The following is a 24,569-nucleotide window of genomic DNA, read 5'->3' as shown; positions in this document are numbered from 1 at the left end:
ATTGCTTGTTTTAGAAAAACAAAGTGTTGATGTTTGTTGTTTTAAGCTTGATGTCAGAGTGTTTGTGTTGGAGCGCCTTAGTTCAACCCCAGGCTTCATATTCAACCTCTTCCAGAGATAAATGGAGACACTAGAAAGTCTGCTGGAGAAACAAAACAAACTGCTGGACATTGACTTTGATATGGACATCGATCTACACAATGCAGGTAGGCTCATGTCTGTTACAAGGTGTATGTATCAAAAGGTTTTGAAAATAGTGACAGTTACACACCTCTTCCACCAGAGGGCGGCAGGCACTAAGGCAACATCCTGACATGTAGCCTATATGTACACGTTGCTTTAAAAGGTAAATTACCTTTGAGGTTTGCAGATGAGGAAGTAAGTGAGACGTGTACAGACAGTAGCCTACTACAGTACCGCAGTCCAGTTGCTAATATTACCTGAGTTGTTCGCTATAATTCTATCTCATAACTCTATCTAGTATCTATGTGAAAAGAAAATCGTCTCATGATCGGAGGTGTCAAATGGAGTCTGTATGGCTGAAGATAAATGAACACATGACTTCGGTGGGAGAGGAGATATTGCGTGTTTTAGAAAAACAACAATTAAGTGTTGATGTTTGTTGTTTTAAGCTCGATGTCAGAGTGTTTGTCTTGGAGCGCCTTAGTTCAACCGCAGGCTTCATGTTCAACCTCTTCCAGAGAGAAATGGAGACACTAGAAGTAGAAAGTCTGCTGGAGAAACAAAACAACCCAGCTAGCAAGTCATGGCGCGCCGCCTGCGGGAGGCGGTCGCCGCGCGCCGCCGATCGTGTCCTCCGCCGGGCGCGTCGCACGATGTGGCCGCGTCGTTCTTGATCAGCGTGTGCCGTGCGCGCCGACGCGCGTGTAGCCGGCGCCCCGCTTCTCTGCCGCGACTCGAACGTCAGCTACCGAAGGCAGCAGCAGGACAGCGTGGAGCTGTCTTATGACACCCCCCCCCCCTCCCATATTGCGACCCCGCACCCCTCCTCCCCCATGCTCACCTCCCTCCCACATATTTATAGAAACATAATAAAGCAGCAAATGTATACTTAATTTTGTTTCTTTATTAGGAAAAAAAAGGTTACAATGAAATAATTTAGGCACATAGAAAAAATATGTAAACAACCAAGTTTAGAATACAAGAAAACAGTCATACCATTCAAACACTTTAACCATCATTGTTGGCTCACGAGCTTGTAGATTTGCTATTTTTGAAAAATCGTGAAAATGTGGCCCAAACACAGTGAACGTTTTAACTAAAAACTGCAAGGATTTAGAAGACATTTTGTGGAATCAGTTCTCAAGTTTAATTTCTATAAAACACCAAGTCTATTCTGTGTGGAGTTAGTTATGTAGCGTAGGCCCAGTAATGTTGCAAAAACAGTTACACAGCAATAAACAGAACACACAATCGAGATTCACCTTTTGAGCAAGAAATAGTGCAGCATACATTCAAGAGTCCATTTGGAAAACCCTATAGCGGTGGGTTTGAACCCTTTTCATGCCAAAGTTATTCAGCATTTGAGCCACGGACCACCGTTTGATGAGCTGCCTGCCATGCCTGTCCGTTTCCTTCCTTTATGAAGCCTGACTGGTGGTGGCCGCCAGCAGAAGTTCCAAAATGCACCCTGTCCAACGTCTCCGGCTCTCAGACCCCAGGTCCCTGTCACTGAAGTCCAAGATCCAGTGGTTTTAGCCACTTTAACCATTATTTAAAAAGCTGTAAGCTGTTGAAAACGAGTTTGCTAATTTTGAAACATCGTGAAAATGTGACACAAATCTGTAAATATATATTCTTTTGCTGCAAACGTTTTAACTAAAATCTGTGAGGATTTAGAAGACATATCAGTTCTCAAGTTTAAGTGCTTAAGTCTTTAAAACACCAATTCTCTTCTGAGTGGAGTCAGGAGTTTCTGAGCGTAGCAATGTGTGTATGTCCCCGTGTCTGTATGTCCGAGCACGGAAAGCTGGGTGCGTTCCTTGAGGTCTGGATGTTGCATATAGTAGAGGGTCAGGGAAACCCGACTGGTGGTAGAGCAGAGGTTGCATTTGAAGTCGATAGGTCTTCCTCCAGCGAAAGCTCGTCTGAAATCACAGAATTAATTAAATAAATTATTTTCACCTTAATCATTTCTCTGGCTTGTGATCCATGACTTAACAGTTGCCCTGTGGGTAAAACCCAGCCATTTTCTAATTTCTATTCCTGTGCTAAAATGTGACATGTGACAAAATGTGAAAATGTTCTTACCATTATTATTATCCATCACCATCATCTCCACGTGACCTCCTCATCTGTAATTTGAACAAAATCAAATACAAAATTGATATGGATTGCATTTGTATAGGGCTCACAACACGGGAGCTTGTAGATCGACTATTTTCACCATGCAATCAAGCTCATCTCCCTTCTACACCTCAGTCATTTAAAATGTCATGATGGTAACAAATTAACAATGGTACACATTTCAAACTTGAGGCAAGAGAGCTTGTAGATCGGCTATTTTCAGCAGGATCCAAAGGCCAATATATACAGACGTTACACAAAATATATGGCTTAACCTTGTTATGTAGCTGCTGTTGTTGTTGTTGCCATGATGTAACTGGAGTAGAAACCAGGTCAGGGTGGTAGAGAACGCAGGGTTCCAGTCCTGAGAAGTTTAGACAAAGACAAAGATACAAAATTGAAATTTGTTTTCAGTAAAAAACGTTCAGTTGTTTCAAAAAGTAATTACTTAATTCAGTGGTTCCTACCAAATAACTGTTCAGACAGAGCAGAGACAGGGCAGTTTAATAAAGATTCAAATTAGCATTGATATTTAAGTCCACAGTCATCACAGTAGGCCTATACTTACTTTAGAAAATGCGTTTCATGGTGCAAGTTCAGGAACAAAGAATGACAAAAAATGTGATTTACAGCAAAAATGCTGTTTATGTAGCCTATACACAAGCAACGTATCAAATCTTATCCAATTCGAATAATTGTGGACTTTTATCAACATAAGAAGACGTTAGAAAAGAACATCATGATACATTATTATTGTTCGCTACTAAACCATTTTACTTCTGATGAGGTTGCTTTGTTTCCCCAGGCTCCACCAGCTAGCTAGCTAGCTATAGCTACCGGATCGGATACACCGGTAATCTATTCCCTCTGCTAGCGTTAGGAAACGAAACGATTCTAACACGTGCAATTACACGACACACAGTATATATCAGATATAAAAATACACTGACCTTTCAACTGAATTTCTCCGGAGAAAAACTGTGTATAACTAATATAAGCATTTGTTGGGCAGTCGCACCGTCTTCTGCCTCCACCTTAGCGTCGAGTCAACAAAAACAACAACACTGCAATGCATGCCGGGTGAAGCCTTGGTCCCAGGCTTCACCATAGAGAGGGGGGGGGGCTTCACGGGTGAATTTACTGCACGACCACAGTAAAGTGTTACAACTTACAATTACTATAGTCTGCAGGTACATATTACTATTAATACAAATTAAAACGAAATATAGCTGCAAGAAGAAGTAGAAGAAGAATCCACTTATTTATATTCAATAATAGTTAAAAAAAAAAAAAACATAATAATCCTACAAAATATAATATTATTATTATTGATTTATTTTATACATAGCCTAAGATGCACATCCTTGTCTGAGAGAGAGAGAGAGAGAGAGAGAGAGAGAGAGAGAGAGAGAGAGAGAGAGAGAGCGCAAAAGAAAGAGAGAAGAGAGGAAGAGAGGGGCGGGGGGGGCAAGCCTCAGGACAGCGCCACGAGGGCTGTAAATGCACACTGTTGCGCAGAGGAATGAAAATCTAACAGAGGCGTGACCGTTTGTCGCGGGGACAGCGGGGGGAAGTCCAAGCCAGCCCGGGCGTGCTACGCTGTGAAGGCGACAGCGGGAGGCGGTAGCTAGCGGGGAAATGTTAGCTGGGAAACTGCTGGACATTTACTTTGATATGGACACCGATCTACACAATGCAGGTATGCTCATGTCTGTTAGACTGTTACAAGGTGTCTATGTATCAAAAGGTTTTGAAAATAGCAGATAGGCACCATGGGCGGAGTTATTGGGGGTGCAGGGGGGGGCACCGCACCCAGAATTACAGTACATTTCAAGCACAGACTCAATACAAAGACTGTTAACTGTGAGTGGACCCAATTAAGCATTACACTTGTTTACAAGAGGGTCCACCATGTTCAATTCATCAAAACATTTAGAGACGTACAAATAGACACTTCAATATAGTCAAAGAACAGAACAGGATTTAATCATAAAGGAGGTAAAAACATAAAATAAACTTATACAGTGAGGGGAAAAATGGGGGGGGGGGGGATTCAGATTTTACGGGGGCCAGTTTTGAATTGCAGTTGTCTGTAGGTGCCCTTTGAGAGCGGTTTTGAAGGAGTCAAGGGATTTGCATGTCTTAATGACTGTTGGTAGGGTGTTCCACATTTTGGTGGCATAGGAGCGAAAATAATTTAGTCTACCGAGTCCAGAGGGGGTCATGCCTATGTTCCCTCAGCCCTATGTTCCCTCAATCCGAATCAAGTGCAAGTGTAATAAATGTAATAGTGTAATAAGTATATTAGTGTAATAAGAGTAATACAGACAGCATTTTTTTTCCAATGAAATTGCCATTAGATGGTACTATTTCCCCCCAAAACAGCTCGTCTCGTCTTTTTTTCTCCTCATCTTTATTTTCTCGTCTCGTCCTTTTTTCTCGTCTCACCACGCATCAAGGAAGCAGGCACGACTGCAATTCATCTTAATGTCTTTTATCGGGTGCACGGTCTGAGAAGAACCTGTTAAACAAGACAATACCAGCACTCACGGAACTGTCCTTAAAGGAACTTTATTGTTTCGATTTCCCAGAGTATAATTTTTCAGTTCCTTGTTCCTTGTATATATATTTTTTTATTACCTTCCTTGTCTGGTTAAATGTGGTAATGTGTAAAAAGGCTGAGTCAGACTTGTTGTTCACAGCGCACACCTGACAACATATATGAAATATTCAGACTGTACATGACCAAGACATCTCCCTTCAGGAACGGTATGGGTATTTGTGACATGGGGTACCAGAGCTAAAGGAAACCCATATTACTAAAGTATTACTAAAGGCTTTCCCGGTGTATTGTGCAGGAGGCCATCCAGCCAGTACAGGGTTTCAGCCTCCTGAAGGCCTTAGGACCCAGGATGCTGCCATACCGCTCTGTCGTGGGCCTCTGCTAGTAGAATCTAAAGCAGCAGCATCAAATATTTGCGAGAAAAACAAAATAGGTCAAAATGGGCATATTGTTTTACAGCCCAATAAATCGTCTTCCATTGGCCTTCATTGAGTTGATTGATTGACAGCTGACATGACAAGCCTCTGTTACGGGTCTCAGGGCTGAGTACCTCATTAATAAAACTGAACCTGAATTAACAGGCATAAAGACGGAGCAATTGCTTTTCTTTCCAGAATGTAACTGAGGGGAACCGGAAGCTGCACTCCTTATATTGGGACCCCAGAGAACCTGGGCTAGAACAAACGTTCCGTCCTCACTGCATGTTACACTTTGCTAGTGCAATTAATTCACAGTATTAATTGTATACCTTCATAAAACGAAATTATTAAATAATTAGACAGACTCTTAAAACACATTAAGTTGGGTCACACTCTCCTGGTGCCGCCACACCTTTGTTGATTTACTCAACATTGGGGCTAATATTTGTCAGCCCCAGAGCCTATAGTTCAATCACATTGGAAGTGGCTCGGGAGGCATCCTTTGGTTAGACATAAGGTTGGTGTGGGGTGCGTTAAGACGACCGGATTAAGGTTGGTGAGGGGTGCGTTAAGGGTTAGGTTAGGTTTACTGTAGGTGTGCTGTCCCGTGGGAGGTTAGGTTAGGGTGAGGGTTTGAGATGGTTAACATCGATAGACAACTTGACTGCCTGTGCGTGCGTTTATCTTGATTTGTGAGTTATCTTGGCACAGTACCATGGGTGTGTACGGTGTACGCATAACAATAACCATGCTGCTTCTATGCAACGATTGGTATGTGTGTGGTATGTGGTTGACACGCACTGTAGGAGGAGAAGATTAGTTCAGGTATGTACCAGTGCCACTGTCTGCTATTTTGTTTAAAGCGGCATTACACCTCAAGCAGACTGTAATTATGAAACCTTTTAATTAATTGTCTGGTTTGGGTGTTATTTTGTTCATAAAGTGCATGCTATTCTTGTGTGATCCAATCCTCAACACAGGATTTGATATATCCAGACTAACATTATTAGTATTGCCTTCACCACCAATAACCATGATAGTACAGCAGCTATCTGCACCCGGGGGCATTATGCCAGCTTGTGCATGTGATCGACATTTGCATTAATATTTTATTTTTGCCACGGACATGCAAAACAAGTGATCAATGATATTACCAGAACACATGTATAGCCTACAGTACTAATAGACTCTTGACGTGTCATATATTGTCTACTCTATTCCACTGTGCTACACATTTTAAAATAAGTCACTTATCAAAACTTATTTTTGGGGAAAAAATACATTACGTTACGGCATGTTGTGACCTTGTAGATCAGCAATTGTCCTTTCTTCTTAGCCTATAATGACATGCCCAAAATCAGGATGTCTGGGTTAAAGTAGTTGGATATATAGTTACCCAACTAACTTACCCAGCAAGACTGGGAAGTTATCCACTGTATACTGGCAGGTGGCCGTCCTGAGACAGGCATTATATGTGGCATAATGCATGGTCCAAGTATATTCCATGTTGGGATTTCAATAAATGGGTCTTATACAGTAAGTACAGTTGCAGTCCGAGAAAGGGACCCTTAGCTGCAAAGGTGAATGGTGAATTATTGCAGATGGCCTTTCAGAGGACAGTGTTACTTGGGGACATGAGGAGACAGGAAGTTCTACAGGCTAAACTAGTTTTGTTTGTCAACGTAGCTTAAATAGTTGGTGTCAGTTCATTAAGGTGTGTACTCTAGGTTGATGAGACAATGCAATGGAAACATACCTGAGATTCAAAACAGATAAGTACATGATTAGTGATTCATGTCACTGTCAGAATTTAAAGGAATGTTTCACAGTTCACTGTGTTGTTGTGGAGCATTTGCTATAACAAAGTAGATAGACTAGACCCCATGCAGTAGTGTCATTGCTGTAACTTGGTATCTGTAATGTGTTCTGTTACTGCAGCGTGAACTACTGTATGGGTAGCATTATAGTATAATTGATGCCTTACGCAGTTTTCTAAAGTGAACTATAAGAAAACACTGGCAGCAATCAGGTAAATAAACACACTTGCAGGATTGCAGTGTCCTGTCAATGCCGGTTGTTGTTGTTGTAACTTGTGGTGTGCTTCTGACTGTAGTTTGTATAATCAATTATCATGACATGATGACTCGCTGTACGGCTGTAGTGTGTGTGTGTGTGTGTGTGTGTGTGTGTGTGTGCTGCTGTCCTAAATAACACATTTGTAGGGGTTAGGGCATTGTATAAAAACGGCAAAATAATTAATAAAAGGTCAAAATTGCGGGTCAAGTTCAAGCTACGCCCATGGATAGGCCTACTACAAGCTCACAACACATTGCATCACAACATGTTGTGATGCCAAAGTTTGATTGTAGGCCTAGTACATTTACTATAGGGAGAACTTTTCTCTCTCCCACACAAACATGAGTCTTGAAAATACCTAGACTAAAACGGAGAAGTTCTAAAAGCAGAAGCAGGCAGATAGATGAATGAGGCAGATCTTTCAGAGTTCCATGTTTATTTGTCAGATATTAGGTAGGCTACAAACTCAACAGCCAACCGGCCAGCCGGCAGCCTACTGACCTTACACACAAAATATTGACCGTTTTGTACTTGCAACAATGCAAGGGTTGGCTCAGGTTCCCCCTAAACCAAATGGTTGCATCTCCATTATTAGGTATGGTCACAAAGGAAGCACAACAGGACCCCTGGCCATTTGCTCACTATCAGTCAGCTAGAATCAACAATGCTATATTTACATAGAATGCCAGCTGAGGACTCCCTGTGTGTCCTGTTGGTCATTTTAGGGAAGACCAACTTTAGTTTAAATCAGTTATTTATTCTATATTCTGTTCCTCTAGAATACCACAATAGGACTGAAGTGGTTTATAATGTTATGTCATACTAATCCAAATGTACAAATTAATAAAACTAAAGTTTTCAAATAGCTGTAGTGGAGTATAAATATTTGCCTCTGATATGTGTAGTGGAGTAGAAGTATAGCCTGCCCTACAAGTACTGAAAATTGGAAATACTCATTGTATTATAACTCATTGTATGAAACAGTTTTCAGTGGTGCTGAACCTTTTTCATGTCAAGGACCCACAGCATTATCTGTATTTGGCCCCATCTAAATATATGCAGTGTTGGGGAAGTTACTTTGAAAGCGTAGCTTGTAAAGCTACAAGTAGCTCGCCATGGCAGTAGCTTGATCAAGCTACATAGCTACCCCTGGAGAAATGTAGCTTGTAAAGCTACAGCTACATATGAAAAGTAGCTCAGCTACTTTTAATTTTTCAGCGTTAAATTGAGAATGTACATGCGAGACCCCTCCTCCCCTCTGGGAGACCCCTGCTCCCCTCTGGGAGACCCCTCCCACCCTGCCACCCTGCTCCCCTCTGGGAGACCCCTCCCACCCTGCTCCCCTCTGGGAGACCCCTCCTCACCCTGCTCCCCTCTGGGAGACCCCTCCTCACCCTGCTCCCCTCTGGGAGACCCCTCCTCTCACCCTGCTCCCCTCTGGGAGACCCCTCCTCACCCTGCTCCCCTCTGGGAGACCCCTCCCACCCTGCTCCCCTCTGGGAGACCCCTCCTCCCACCCTGCTCCCCTCTGGGAGACCCCTCCCACCCTGCTCCCCTCTGGGAGACCCCTCCCACCCTGCTCCCCTCTGGGAGACCCCTCCTCCCACCCTGCTCCCCTCTGGGAGACCCCTCCCACCCTGCTCCCCTCTGGGAGACCCCTCCTCACCCTGCTCTCCTCTGGGAGACCCCTCCTCCCCTCTGGGAGACCCAAAATTGTAGCTTGTAACTTGAGTAGCTAAGCTACAAAAAATGACCCAAAAAGTAGCTGAGCTACTTGACGAGGTACACAAATATGAATGTAGCTAAAATACCACAAGCTACAGCAAAATGTAGCTAAGCTACGTAGCTCAGCTACATGTAGCTTAATACTCCCCAACACTGAATATATGTTGTTCCAGGGACCTCCCAGAAGCAGAAAGAATATATTCCAAAATTTGGAACACATTTTCACGGTTAAATAATAGCAGATCTGCAAGCTCATAGCGCGGTACTTGGTGCAGCGGTATGAACTTGTAGATCTGCTTTTTTAAATTAGCAATGGTTTTATTTATTTAAAAAAACAAGTTACAAAATACTTCATTTATTTGCATATCAAAATTGTTAAAAACGTGTTTGAGATATCCTTGAAAAATGAGGAGAATGGTTATTGCACAAGAACATAATCATAGCAATCAAAAAAGGGAAGGGAAAGGCCATTTAGGGGTCGCTTGTTCAACATGAACCTAAAGGCAATGACAAACAAAGTTACACACAGCATCATAGCATGGACCTATAACTAAGCCAAGGCAAAACTGTTAAATATACTACACACAGATCACAATATCATTATGCAATGTAATGCACAAATGTCACAAATTAATATTGCACATAGTATCTATAAATCCACCAAACGGTCAATAATATGCAAACCAATAAAAGGATCCCCTTACCAAATACAGCTTTAAGTTAAAGGAGAATCCCATACTAAAAGGCTTTCTTACCTTTCTTTGTAGTTGTTACGTCCCCATCAAAGAGGTCCAGGTGTTATTTTGTGCAAAAGCTCCTTATTGGCTATTTCCCCTACCATAAGCCCTAAATAAATTGCATTGAATTGAATGGGATGTATGGGGTGTTGTGCTAATTCGCTTATTTCCATCGCTCAAAATTATATATTTTTTGTATATATCCTCTCTTCATAATGTAAATAATAACCCAAGCGGCACACTTTACTACTTATTTCGATGGAAATAAGCGAATTAGCACAACACCCCATACATCCCATTCGATTCAATGCAATTAATTTAGGGCTTATGGTAGGGGAAATAGCCAATAAGGAGCTTTTGCACAAAATAGAACCTGGACCTCTTTGATGGGGACGTAACAACTACAAAGAAAGGTAAGAAAGCCTTTTAGTATGGAATTCTCCTTTAAACACATCAACCGTCTCTCTCAATGGTCACACAGGGAAACAACAAGCCCCCTGTCTCCACCTGGAGCTGTTAAACAATGACATAAACCATGCCGGTTAGAGACAGTGTGACATTGCATATGTTACAGATAATATAAAAACAGCCCATTTCTTGGTTCAGCCTTGCATAAACATAATTGCGAAAGCACTGAGCGATTACTATGTAACCCAGGCAGAACTGACACCACCCGCCCGCCACCAGAGGGTGGAGCTGTATCACAAAAAACACACACACACACGTACGCACGCACACACACACACACACACACACACACACACACACACACACACACTGCTCAGAAGGGCTAAAAAAGACTAGGACAGTTATTCACATATACCGGACCCCCCAATTGTAATACTATTACTCTGCAAGGGACCAGGACTCGAGGGCCGTCTGCTTTGCATCTGTCATCAAGGACCTCTTCCTCCTTCTGGGCCCTTTCTGAAACCAGTCCCTTGACTTGAAGTGCTATCGGGAGGTTCCCTCGTCAGGAAGTGCCCCTCCAGCTGAATCAAGTTCCCTTGATTAAACGTAGCTAGGCTAACGGTACATAAAGGTGGGGTGCATCCCTCCATTCCGACATGCTGCCATTCCGACATGCTGCCATTCCGACATGCCCCCATTCCGACATGTTGCCATTCCGACATCCCCCCATTCCGACACATTTTAGTCCCACCATTCCGACACATTTTAGTCCCACCATTCCGACAGTCCACAAATCTTAAATGTATTTTCAAGGCAATTTTTTAAGGGGTGTGTAGCAACTGTAAATAATGTAATAATCAGCTCATAATGTAATTAAAAGACGAGCACATAACTTAATAGATTTTTCTATAATGTAATAATGTGTTACATTAAGAACCTCCACATAGGCGACTCATACTGTGATAAAACTTCATAATGCAATAATGTCTTTATAATATATGAGCTGATTATTACATTATGAGTTTTATTACATTTTAGTCATATTGACCATGATACTGACATGACACTGACATAACACTGACCATGATACTGACATGATACTGACCATGATACTGACATGACACTGACCATGACACTGACATGATACTGACCATGACACTGACATGATACTGACCATGATACTGACATGACACTGACCATGACACTGACCATGACACTGACATGATACTGACCATGATACTGACCATGACACTGACATGATACTGACCATGATACTGACATGACACTGACCATGACACTGACCATGACACTGACCATGACACTGAGACATGACACTGACCATGACACTGACCATGACACTGACATGATACTGACCATGACACTGACATGATACTGACCATGACACTGACCATGACACTGACATGACACTGACATGATACTGACCATGATACTGACATGACACTGACCATGACACTGTCATGATACTGACCATGATACTGACATGACACTGACCATGACACTGACCATGACACTGACATGATACTGACATGACACTGACCATGACACTGACATGATACTGACCATGATACTGACCATGACACTGACATGATACTGACATACTGTATATGCCTATCATCTTCAGAAATAATCAAATATAAGCAGGATAAACCATTTGTACTATAATCAATAAAAAATAAATAAATAATAATAAATAATAATATTTACATTAATATAAATAATAAAAATAAATAAATAATAATAAATAAATAGTTGTAAACCATGTCATAATGGTCAGTATCATGTCAGTGTCATGGTCAGTGTCATGTCAGTGTCATGTCAGTGTCATGGTCAGTGTCATGGTCAGTATCATGTCAGTGTCATGGTCAGTGTCAGGTCAGTGTCAGGTCAGTGTCATGGTCAGTATCATGTCAGTGTCATGGTCAGTGTCATGGTCAGTGTCATGGTCAGTATCATGTCAGTGTCATGGTCAGTGTCATGTCAGTGTCATGGTCAGTGTCATGGTCAGTATCATGTCAGTGTCTGGTCAGTGTCATGGTCAGTGTCATGTCAGTGTCATGTCAGTGTCATGGTCAGTGTCATGTCAGTATCATGGCCAGTATCATGTCAGTATCATGTCTCAGTGTCATGGTCAGTGTCATGGTCAGTGTCATGTCAGTATCATGTCTCAGTGTCATGGTCAGTGTCATGGTCAGTGTCATGTCAGTATCATGTCAGTGTCATGGTCAGTGTTTATATTAATATAAATAATAATAAATAATAATAAATAATAATAAATAATAATAAATAACAATAAATAACAATAATAAATAAATTAAATAAATTAAATAAATATAAATATAAATATAAATATAAATATAAATAAATAATAATAAATAATAATATTTATATTAATATAAATATAAATAATAAATAAATAGTTGTGAAAGTGATCTGTCGGAATGCTGGGACTTTTTCTGCCACGGGTCCCTGTCGGAATGGTGGGACTTTTTTCTGTCGGAATGGTGGAATGTTTAAAAATATGGAGCATACCACCATTCCGACAATTAGAAGTCAATGTAGGAGTGGCAGCATGTCGGAATGGAGAGTGAACACCATAAAGGTGCTATCTACGTGTATGTTGGTAGACAATCGTATACTCCATATATGAAAGTGCCGTCCGTCTATTTACCTTTTAGCGTTGCTCCGGCTAATATGGAGAGCGTTCGACCCCACCAGCTATGGGATTTTTAAATCATTTGTGAGTTTGTACCGCATCGCTGAGCAAATGTAACTGGTTGTAATGCTAGCTAAGGGGTGTGAGCTAATGCCAGTGGTGATGTAGGCCTACTCATAGCAAAGGCCCCCACCTTCCTGAATAACCCGGAAAGGAAACAAGTTAAGGTGGACCGGTGGCATTCCTTAGGTGTGCATATGCTACCACTAGATGGTGCTAAAGGAGTTAACCAGCATTGCCAGTTGCTCCTGCTGTTTCATTACAATAGGCTATGCTTAAGTTCAGATGCTCAGATTTCTTAAGAGTTACTGCCTCACTAGTTACAATGGCCTCATTGGCCTGTGTGTCATTGGAGTGAGATGCTTGGCGAGTGTACCTTTCCCTTTGAGGCTGTCCCTCCTCAACCCAACGAATGGCCTCTTTACTCAGGTCAAGGAGTGGGTGTCTGGCGCGCAAGCCTTTTTGACTGAGGGGCTGCCATTGGAATCATAGCTTCAAATTGACATATTGGTGGTTCAGTTTGACCCACCAGTTTTGGAGACATGGCTTATAGAGTAATGTCTGGCAGAAAACAGCGAGTTGAGAAAACAGGCTTGAAAGGTTCACTTCTGTGGACTCTAACATTACACCTAGCTACATGTTTAAGCTTTTATTTTATATTTACAGCTCTGACACTTATTTCAGACATGCTCTAGTATGTGAAGAGTATAGGATAATGCTTAAAACACCAAAATGGGTTCCCGTCCTGATGTAAAGGTTAGACATAGCATTGGTCTGACTGAATTAAGGTTGGTGAGGGGTGAGTTGAGGGTTTGAGATATCGGACCAATGGTATGCAAGGAAAATCACCAGTGAATCAAATCATGTAACTGAGTAGTGTTGCCATATTTTACGGGAGAAATATAGATGGGTTGTTTTTGGCAGTTCTGTGACCGCGGAGAGCAAAGGTCCGTTGCTCAATAAATTTGTCATCTAGGAGGGTTATTAAACAAATTTGGCCGGGGTTTACATTTTAAAATGGCGGGGACATTTTTTTGAGTCCCAAATCCAAAATGGCTATACCACCAGCTATGATGAAAATTTAATTTTCAACGGTTTGGCCTCCAGTGATATGTAGAACTTGTTTTCTGTGACTTCTTGGGCTGAGGAATCCATAATTTATGTTAATTTAATGATTTAACCTGTTTTTGCATTTCTTAGCCAATTATCAGCTCTGAAAGGTAAATATTTCAACATTGTCGTAGAACCTTCATATTAGGCTCCAATTAAACCTCTGCTCAAGCGGATGCCAGAACAACTAAAATTAAGTACACAGAGGTCATCTCAGAAGTCAAAAGGTCAACATATGTACATGGAGAGGCTCTTATCCACCAACGACTGACAAAGATGTTTTGTTGGAACTTACATCAAAAATAACCTCAATACTAGTACACAGAGGTACACCGGTCAAAAAGGTAAACTTTTATCTTAAATGATGACAATTTATTAATCATACTATAATTCAGCAAATGTCTGAATGTCTGTCTTAATGTCTGAATGTCACTGACAGCGCGTTATCTCATCATTGACTGCACCAATCACTCCCAGTTTTCACACAGGCATTGACCATATGAATATGGAGGTCTTAACGGAGCCCTTTTTTCGATTTGACACATTAATGATTAATAATGAATTTAAAACAGCCGTTTACAGCCGTTTACAGCAGTTTATTCGTGGTCTATCTCCGACCGAGCCACACTATTAGCACACATCTCTCCATGCCAAAAAAAACCTGCACGCTCCCAGAAAACCGGCTAGGCTACTTTTTACAGACGCAACTGTCATATTTACTGTACAAATATTGTTTTTACATCACCACACCATCAATGCGCCCGGGCGCAGTACCCCCTGTGGCCACAAGAGGGGGGCAAATATCTCACAACAGGTGAGGGCTAGTTAAACAAATGGACCGCTCCTACGCTTCATCGGAAACTGTTGATTCAATAAACTGGCTCCACTGACTGTCATCCAGGGGGGCAGTCAGACATATATTTTGTGAAGCCACTGAGGAAATCGGGATTTCCTGAAAGTTCATATAATGGCCTGTTGTGGCGCTGTCATTGGGCCCAAAAAAACCTATAGCCCCATAGAAGTCCATGTATTTGGGCCCAACTTCACCTAGACTGTATTACCTTAATAAACATGGTCATGAATACTTTTTGCTTCCAGTCACTAGTTTAAAGTCTCATTTCTAATGTCATAATATTCTTTTTGGAAAATGATGGTCCCAATTATAAAATAAATTACCATAAAGTCGCGCATGTTCTGAGGGGCGTGGCTACCGTTACAGTCTATGAACGGGATCCCCCACCCACTCGAGTCAAAATAAAAACCAACGAAGAAGAAGGGGGGAAGTCCCGCCTCATTGTCTGGGCCCAAACGGATCTAGAAAGATGGCGACTTCCATTGCAAGGACTGACAGGCTTAATTTTACGTTCATGTTAGACCCGGGGAACGCTTTGTCCATATTTTTTACAGTCTATGTTTTATACCCAGTCATCTCTACTGGCACACTCTATTCCTAGGTTGACCATGCAGTCATTCAGATTCAAGAGTGGCTCATCTCACACATCAACATGACGTTTTATGCCATCCTGCTGGCAAAGATATTGGCGTGGATGTTCCTGTTCTGGATGGGACTCTTCTCGACCATAACAAAGCCATATCGACCATAACGATGCCATATTGTTGTGGTGGGGTCTTTCCTCTGTTCGCAGAAGTCGACGCGCGTGCTGATTACGTCAGTGTTGTGCAAACTACTTTGAACGCCTCGCGGTGGTCTTTCTAAACAATTCAGGATTTCGCTGAATGACAAGCGGACTACGACGAGGACGCAATGTCGAAGAAGGAAATGTTCAAAGCCTCCGGAATATGCAAGGAGGAGCTGTTGAATTTTATAGAGAAAAGTGGATTTGAGCTTCCGTCAGAGGTCATGAAGTGCCTCCCTGACATCATCGATGGCAGGGATACCCTCTATATGGCAAAGTCTAAAATGGGCAAGACTACTGCGTTTGCTCTGGCCACTTTACAGCAGCTGGAGCTCGTCAATGGAAAGGTGTCCGTCCTGGTGTTGTGCCACACCGAAGACTTGGCGGTTAAGAGCAGCCAGTTGTATAAGGAATTAACCGAAGACATGCCCGTAGAAAACGTAAAGAGAAGAATATAAAGTCAACTAAAGGTATTCGAGGAGGACGGCACATTCAAGATGTTTGATAACCCGCAACCAGCAGCAGCGGGTGTTCAGCGAGAGTATGGCGTTGCCGTGAAGATCCCAGCGAGTCTACACTGAAGACACATTATATAGTAGAGGGTTTTACCCCTTAATTACCAAGCCCAGTCGAATTACGACAACTAGCGCAACATTGATTGACAACATTTGTATCAATGTATTAGAGGATGATATTAAGAGTGGGTTAATAATAAATGACATAAGCGATCATTTGCCTGTATTTGTAACATGCAACAGTCAAATAAAGAGTAAGAGAGAGGAAAATTGTCACAGATATGTTAGGATAAGAACGGAGGAATCAATAAATAAATTAAGAAATTACCTCTTAAATGAAGAATGGAAAGGAGTGTATACAGAAGGGGTAAATGATGCATATGAGTCATTTTTGAATTGTTTTCTATTACATTATGATAAACGGTGCCCAATAACACAATGCAGAAATAAGAATAGGTACAATAACAAGCCCTGGATAACAAAAGGTTTACAAAATGCATGCAAAAAGAAAAACAAACTTTATAGAGATTTTATGAAATTCAGGACAAAGACGGCTGAAAATAAATAAAAATAAATTGGTAATCATAATGAGACAAGCAAAGAAAGATTACTATAACAAAAGGTTAGAAGAAAACAAAAATAATCTTAAAGGTACTTGGGAAATCTTAAATCAGGTAATAGGGAATACAAATACATCCATAGAATTGCCCACTTATTTTACTAATGAGAACAAGAAAGTGATAGAAAATATAAATGAAGTGGTGAATGAATTCAATTCTTTTTTTGTTAATGTAGGGCCAAGTCTGGCCAATTCCATTCCACAACATGCTGGGCAAAATGAAAATGAGAAGTAGAATAATTCAGTCCATGTTTCTGGAAGAAGTGAGTGAAAATGAAATTAAATCAATTGTAGCTAAATCAAAGAACAAAACATCAACTGATTGTGATGGGATAGATATGATCATTGTGAAGAAGACTATTGACTGTATAATTAAACCTCTTAAGTTATATCTGTAATCTTTCTTTTAGTACAGGAGTTTTCCCAGACATGATGAAAATGGCAAAGGTTATACCACTTTTTAAAACGGGAAATAAACATGATTTTACTAATTATAGACCAGTGTCGCTGCTTTCCCAGTTTTCTAAAGTGCTTGAAAAACTGTATGGACAAAGACTGGATTCATTTATTGAAAAGAATAACTTACTGAGTGAGAGTCAGTATGGCTTTCGGACCAATCGGTCCACAGCTCTAGTATAGCACTCATGAAAATAAACGATTAAATAACAACAGCAATAGACAATCATAAACTCACAATAGGGGTCTTTATTAGGGGGCTATAAAAAAGCGTTCGACACAATTGATCATACTATTTTAATATCCAAATTGAATAATTATGGGGTGAGAGGTGTAGTTCTAGATTGGTTAATCAGTTACCTTCACAACAGGCAACAATATGTACAGTTGGGGGGTCATACATCTGATTCTATGAAGCTTGAGTGTGGGGTACCACAAGGCCAAAGTTTAGTGTCAAAGTAATGCAGTTTGTTTTGTTCGCAGACGACACTAATTTATTTTGTTCAGGGGATAACTTAAAAAGTGTAGCAGAAAGTATTACAAATGAAATGGATATATTAAAAAGATGGTTTAATAAAAATAAATTTTCATTGAATTTGAAAAAAATATGAAAAAGGATGAAATTATTCTCTCTATAGACGGGGTGAATATTGAAAGAGTGAATGAATTTAGGTTTTTTGGTGTTATATTATATGTGAAATGATCATGGAAAAATCATATAGCATAATATAAAAGCCAAGGTGGCAAAAGGTATTTTTATTTTGAACAAAGTAGAATATGATTTGGATACGAAGTTATTGAGGATGTTGTATTGTACACTGGTTTTACCATATTTTATTTACTGTTTGGAAGTATGGGGCAACTCATTCAAGAGTAATATGACTCCCTTGATTATGTTACAAAAAAGAGCATTAAGAATCATGTATAAAGAAGATTTCAGAGCACACACCAATAGGCTTTTTATGTTATCAGGGGTTTTAAAAATCATGGATTTGGTTGAATTACGAACATTACTGGTGGTGTTCAGAGCGAAAAACAGATCACAGTTACAGAAGTCATTTGTGTTTAGCTCAGAGGATGAGGACCATGACATGATTTTAAACATCTGTTCGCTCGGACTACACTAAAACAAATGTGCACTTCACTTCTGGGAGCTTAGGGTTAGGCGAGGGTTTGAGCTAGGTTGTAGTTGTAGGACTAATGACTGGTCTAACCAATGACTAGTCTAAACCAAATACTGTCTAAACTAAGTACTGCACCCCGCCCATCTTCATACATAGACCATCTTTGCCCGTACTGAAAAATCAGCATGGCCAACCCTGACACGAGAGAGTGCTTTTTTTCTTCTTAAACTGATGCCCTACTTGATCACACTACAGTGTTACACAACAGCATCAAAAGTAACAGATCTACAAGCTGGAAACAAGCGAACACTTAGTTTTAGTTTAGTTTTCATTATTAGTTTTAGTGTAGGGGCCGATTCATACTCCTATTTTACCGCTGTTTCGGCGCTGTAGTGCCGAAATGATTTTGGCTCGTCAGAAATTTTCAGTAGCACCGAAGAGACGACTTTAGGACGGTACCCGCCCCCCTGAACCACAAATAACGTCACATTGTAGGCTCTACAGAGCCGAACCGACTTTTATTCGACTCTAAAATAGGAGTATGAATCGGCCCTTAGTCTTACTTTTTTTCATCCTTTGGGTTATTTATCAGGTGCATGAGGATTCATGTATCAGGGTCCAGAGTCACATGCACAGACTATTTCTGAATTCTCCTCAGCGCAGAATCACAGTTTCTCCATCTCTTCACTGGGTTTGGCTCTCTCAAGCTACTGTTCTTCACACTGAGTGACGAGTCAGCTTTTAAGTAGTGCACGATATAATCTGTAGCATAATCGGAATCGGCCATATATCTGAGAGCCCCGTAGCTCGGCTATTCTGAGCATATACACATCAATATTTTGATATCAAATGTAGTTAGACTCAAAGAGACTTCGCACCAAAGATTGCATTGTATTTATTGATATGAACATGGATGGATATTTGACATGAATGCAGTCATATTTTATGATAAGAACACACGCAAATCCTGACATTTGGAATGTTACTTTGGCGTGGGCCCCATCGCAGGAGAAGAATCAGGTCAGATCTGTCCGGATCAGATCCTGCCTGCTGAAGGTGCGTCACGACGCATTTTTGAGCTTGTAGATCTGCTATTTTGACCAGTTTGGGTCACAGGCAAACGTTTAACTTATGTTTTGGGCCCAGAGCTGTTTTGGGCCTTGAGCTAAAAGGTTTATAACGCTGGGTTTGACAGGACCAAATTTGAGGTGATTGAGATGCTATAGGTGATGAGGAATGTGAAGGAATGACAGCTTGCTCAGCCTCTCTCAGTTGAACAATCGTTTCTAAAACTCCTATTCCATATTGCCCAGGGATTATTAAAGGGATATTTCACTTCACCGGCCTCCTCCTGCTCCTTATTCTTTAACAAAAGATATAAAAAATAAATGAAATCAGTAAACGGCTCCTCACGTATTAGGAGGATAGCATGAGTCACCAGAAAAAAGGAAGAATCTATCATGATTTACATGGAGTTTGAAGTTACAATGGGTTTGTATAGGAAGGGGGCGGGGCACATATAATGAATATCAAATATTGAAATACTGAATGGAGCAACTGAAAAACTAGCATTAATAGCATTTAACCAAATTAGTGAAAAAAAGTTGCAATTAGTGCCTCTTGAGCAGATTATAAATGTATCCAGTCCATTTGTAATGTCAATTCCAAAGAATGTGCAAATATGCACAAATTCAAATGCTAGTTGAGTTTTGAAACGCTGTTTAAATTAAACATAGCATAGCAATTCTTCCCATGTTTACTCTGCTGTAGAAATTGTGCCTTGTCCAAAAAAAAGAAAAACATAATAAATCATGACAGCACTCCTATATGCTAACATTGGATCTCTCTCTCTCTTTCTCTCTCTATCTGTCCTCTCTCCCTCTCTCTGTGCCCCCCCTCTCTCTATCTCTCCCGAGTCTCACCCCCACCCGCCCCCCCCTCTCTCTCTCTGCCGACTGCCTCTCTCTATCTCTTTCTCTATTTTCTTCCATGAAAGATATTTCAAAGCAATGTTTACTAGGCTACTACTCTTCTCAATCTATGTTGTAGTCAGACAGTGTGCTGTGTGTGCTTGCTATTTACTTCCCCCCGTGCGTCATGGTGCATGAGAAATTGGGGGCGTGGCGTGAGTGCGTGTGAAAGACGTGAAATGTGTGACTCACGCTCAATGCGTGAGGGTTGGTTGTCTGAAGGATGTCTGTGTACCTGTACACAATATATTACGATAAAGCACAAGTTGCACATCCTAGAAACCTTGAAACCATGTCAAATCATGGACCTTATTCATGTCACTTATTACTAAAGTCCTTACTATTGCCTTCATTTCAGACCAGCGTGTGGAGTCCAGTCTGCAGGTGAAGACCAGTTCTCCAGCCACGACTGTTTCTATTCAGGAATCTGACGACCGCCTTAAACAGGAACCCGAAGAGCACCTCATACAGGAACCTGAAGACCAAGAACCTGAAGACCACCTTAAACAGGAACCCGAAGAGCACCTCATACAGGAACCTGAAGACCACCTTAAACAGGAACCCCAAGAGCACCTTATACAAGAACCTGAAGACCACGATCTGGATCTCAGTAAGTTTCAAGCTCCTTCTCCCTTCCTTTATTATTATTTTATTCTGCTCTGTTGCGCAGCTATCACCAGGGGTGATAGCCCACATTAACACTCCGATTGCCCGGGGTTATTTAATCCATGAAATCATAGCGCCCAAGCGATTTATAGCAACGGAGCACTTTTACCGACGGGAACCGGAAGTTATACCGGATGTGGGCTGGAGCAGCTAAATGTAGCCAAAACACAACGGTGATGGACAACAACGGGAGGCATGATTAAATCTAACGTGACTGGACAGCGGGGGCCCGTCTAACACAGGATCTTTTCTTAGAATTGGACAGGATGATTTATATTGGGAGTTATTAACGTTTCAAGATTTTCGTTGTCGGCTAGAGAAGAAAAGGGTCCCTGCTAAACAGGGGTGGAACATTTCCGATGACTTCCCACTGTTGTGCAACATCGAGGATTGCGCAACAGGCGCTCCTAAGCTGTAGAGTGATGCGATCGGTTTTCATATCAATACATTGGCTGATGATTTGATTGGCTGAGCAAGGTACATATTGAGGATAAAATTGAGGGCAGAAAAGTGAAGACGCCAAAAGTGATTTGTCTCCCAAGTTATGTAAACGAGCAAATCAGCTAACCAATAACAGGCAACATGTATTCTGATTGGCCAATGGCAAGTATGAGATGATGCATGATGATAAGAGTTTAGAATTCCGCTAAATTAAATTAATTAAACATCAAAACATTAAAGGAGCATTCAGTGATTTGGAAAAAACCCTGGTCCGCCCTGTTAACAAGATGTGCACATGCACGCACTACAGTGGGGGGGACACACAACAAGCCAACATCAAACACACCAAGGCCCGCCCCCACTCGGTCAAGATTGGCGGAAGGCCCCTCTCTATCCTGATTGGATGACGGCTTGGCCACCTAGCCAAAAACGAAACCTACGGGGTTTTTTGTCCCCAGGGGTTAACGGAGGGAAATTAAGTGAGCAGCTTTTCATATTACTATGGAAACAAATACATGTAAAGTTCAAACCTTTAATGGACTGTCATTGTATTGTTTCCCTAGATGTCCCGCACCGGCCTGTGTGTGTAGAGGTTTTCCCTGAACATGATGAGAGGAGCCCCAGTCTGCTCCAGGAGGAACCAGGACCTCCACAACTGGTCCAGGAGGAACCTCAACCTCCACAGATTAAAGAGGAGGTTTCCCCTGAACATGAGGAGATGAGCCCCACACCTCCACAACTGGTCCAGGAGGAACCGCAACCTCCACAGATGGAACAAGAGGACCTACTTGCAAGTCCAGAAGACGCTGGTGGGTCAACGATGACGTTACTAGCAGTGGACAGTGAAGATGATGATGATGCAAACACAGAGGCAGAACCTGTAGCCGGCACCTCAACTGCACACATGAAAACACAAGCTGAGGTAGAGGACTGTGGAACATCACAACCAACTAGGTATGGCCAGCTCCTCTCTTCACACTGTTATGAATCTGACGTCACTGAAGACAGCGAGGACTGGGAGGAGTTCATGGATGATCAGTCCGCTTTAAACACACTGAAAGCACACAAGACACATATTGTGAAAGAACAAAGATTGTCTTTGAGCAGCCACGAGCTGTCCCAGGACCTGACATCATCAAACAAAACTCTCTCCACGAAGAGCCACACAGGGAAGAAAAGTTTTACTTGTACAGAGTGTGGCAAAATATTTAGTCAAAAGGGACATCTGCGAAATCACACACGGATTCACACAGGGGAAAGGCCTTTTGCTTGTAGAGAGTGTGGCAAAACGTTTAATAGAAAGGAACATCTGCATAATCACACAATGATTCACACAGGGGTAAAGCCCTTTGCTTGTACAGAGTGTGGCAACATGTTTAAGCAAAGGGGAAACCTTAAGAATCACATGATGAGTCACACTGGGGAGAAAAGTTTTAGTTGTACAGAGTGTGGCCGAATGTTTAAAATGAAGCAACAGCTGAAGAGACACACAATGATTCATACAGGGGAAAGGCCATTTACATGTACAGTTTGTAGTAGAGCTTTTGCTGAAGCAGGTTCTCTAAACAAACACATGAGGACTCATACAGGCGCAAAGCCGTTTTCTTGTGCAGTTTGTGGTAAAGGCTTTTCTGAAATGGGTAAACTAAAACCACACATGAGGACCCATACAGGGGAAAAGCCCTTTGCCTGTACAGTGTGTGGTACATGTTTTGCTGTAAAGGGTACTCTAAAAACACACTTGAAGACTCATACAGGTGAAAAGCCCTATTCTTGTACAGTTTGTGGGAAAGGCTGTCTTCACACGAGTGAGCTAAAAGCACACATGAGGAAACATACAGGGGAAAAACCCTTTAGTTGTAAAGTTTGCGAACAACGTTTTAGTCATAGTGGTGGTCTAAAAAGACACATGAGGACTCATACAGGAGAAAAGCCCTATACTTGTATAGTTTGTGGTAAAGGCCATGGTTCAATGAGTAATCTAAAAGCACACATGAAGTGTCATACTGGTGAAAAGCCCTTTTCTTGTACAGTTTGTAGTAAAGGCTTTGCTGAAGTCAGTACTTTAAAAACACACATGATGACTCATACAGGAGAAAAGCCCTATGCTTGTATAGTTTGTGGTAAAGGCCATGTTTCAATGAGTAGTCTAAAAGCACACATGAAGTCTCATACTGGTGAAAAGCATACTGGTGAAAAGCGCTTTGCGTGTACAGTTTGTGGGAAAGGCTGTGTTAGCGCAAGCGTTCTAAAAACACACATGATGATTCATACAGGGGAAAAGCCCTTTGCTTGTACAGTTTGTGGGAAAGCCCTTGTTACCGCAAGCGTTCTAAGAACACACATGATGATTCATACAGGGGATAAGCCCTTTTCTTGTACAGTTTGTGGGCAAGGCTGTATTACTGCAAGCGTTCTAAAAACACACATGATAACTCATACAGGGGAAAAGCCCTTTGCCTGTACAGTATGTGATACAAGCTTTGCTGTAAAGGGTACTCTAAAAAGACACATGAAGTCTCATACTGGTGAAAATCCCTGTTCTTGTACAGTTTGTGGGCAAGGCTGTCTTAACACAAGTCATCTAAAATCGCACATGATAACTCATACAGGGGAAAAACCCTTTACTTGTAAAGTTTGTGGGAAAGGCTGTATTAACACAAGTCGTCTAAAATCACACATGATAACTCATACAGGGGAAAAGCCCTTTGCCTGTACAGTGTGTGATACAAGCTTTGCTGTAAAGGGTACCCTAAAAAGACACATGCAGTCTCATACTGGTGAAAAGCCCTATTCTTGTACAGTTTGTGGGCAAGGCTGTCTTAACACAAGTCATCTAAAATCGCACATGAGAACTCATACAGGGGAAAAACCCTTTACTTGTAAAGTTTGTGAACAAAGTTTTAGTCAAAACCATAGTCTAAAAAGACACATGCGGATTCATACAGGCGTAAATATCCTTTCTTGTACAGTTTGTGGAACAGCCTTTGCTGACATGAGTACTCTAGGAACACACATGACGACTCATACAGCGGACTAGCCCTTCACTTGTACAGTTT

General features: G+C 41.5%; 1 protein-coding gene across 2 annotated transcripts; it reads left to right on the top strand.

Moving 5' to 3' along the window:
• LOC308334203 (uncharacterized protein) lies at window positions 1-24,569 on the top strand. Of its 2 annotated transcripts, none has more exons than XM_080790838.1 (3): window positions 1-206; window positions 20,762-21,013; window positions 22,074-24,569. In XM_080790838.1, exons 1-3 carry the CDS (start codon window positions 122-124, stop codon window positions 24,548-24,550), a joined length of 2,814 nt encoding a protein of 937 aa, XP_080646964.1. In that variant the 5' UTR covers window positions 1-121; the 3' UTR covers window positions 24,551-24,569. The 2 variants fall into 2 exon arrangements, with proteins under 2 accessions (XP_080646964.1, XP_080646965.1); XM_080790839.1 differs by lacking the exon at window positions 1-206 and adding an exon at window positions 3,977-4,006.

Source organism: Protomyctophum bolini, assembly GCF_963924005.1.
Source record: "Protomyctophum bolini genome assembly, chromosome: 19".
Classification (NCBI taxonomy): domain Eukaryota; kingdom Metazoa; phylum Chordata; class Actinopteri; order Myctophiformes; family Myctophidae; genus Protomyctophum; species Protomyctophum bolini.
The sequence above is the reverse complement of the archived record's forward strand: the minus strand, read 5'-3'. Positions and strand labels throughout refer to the sequence as shown.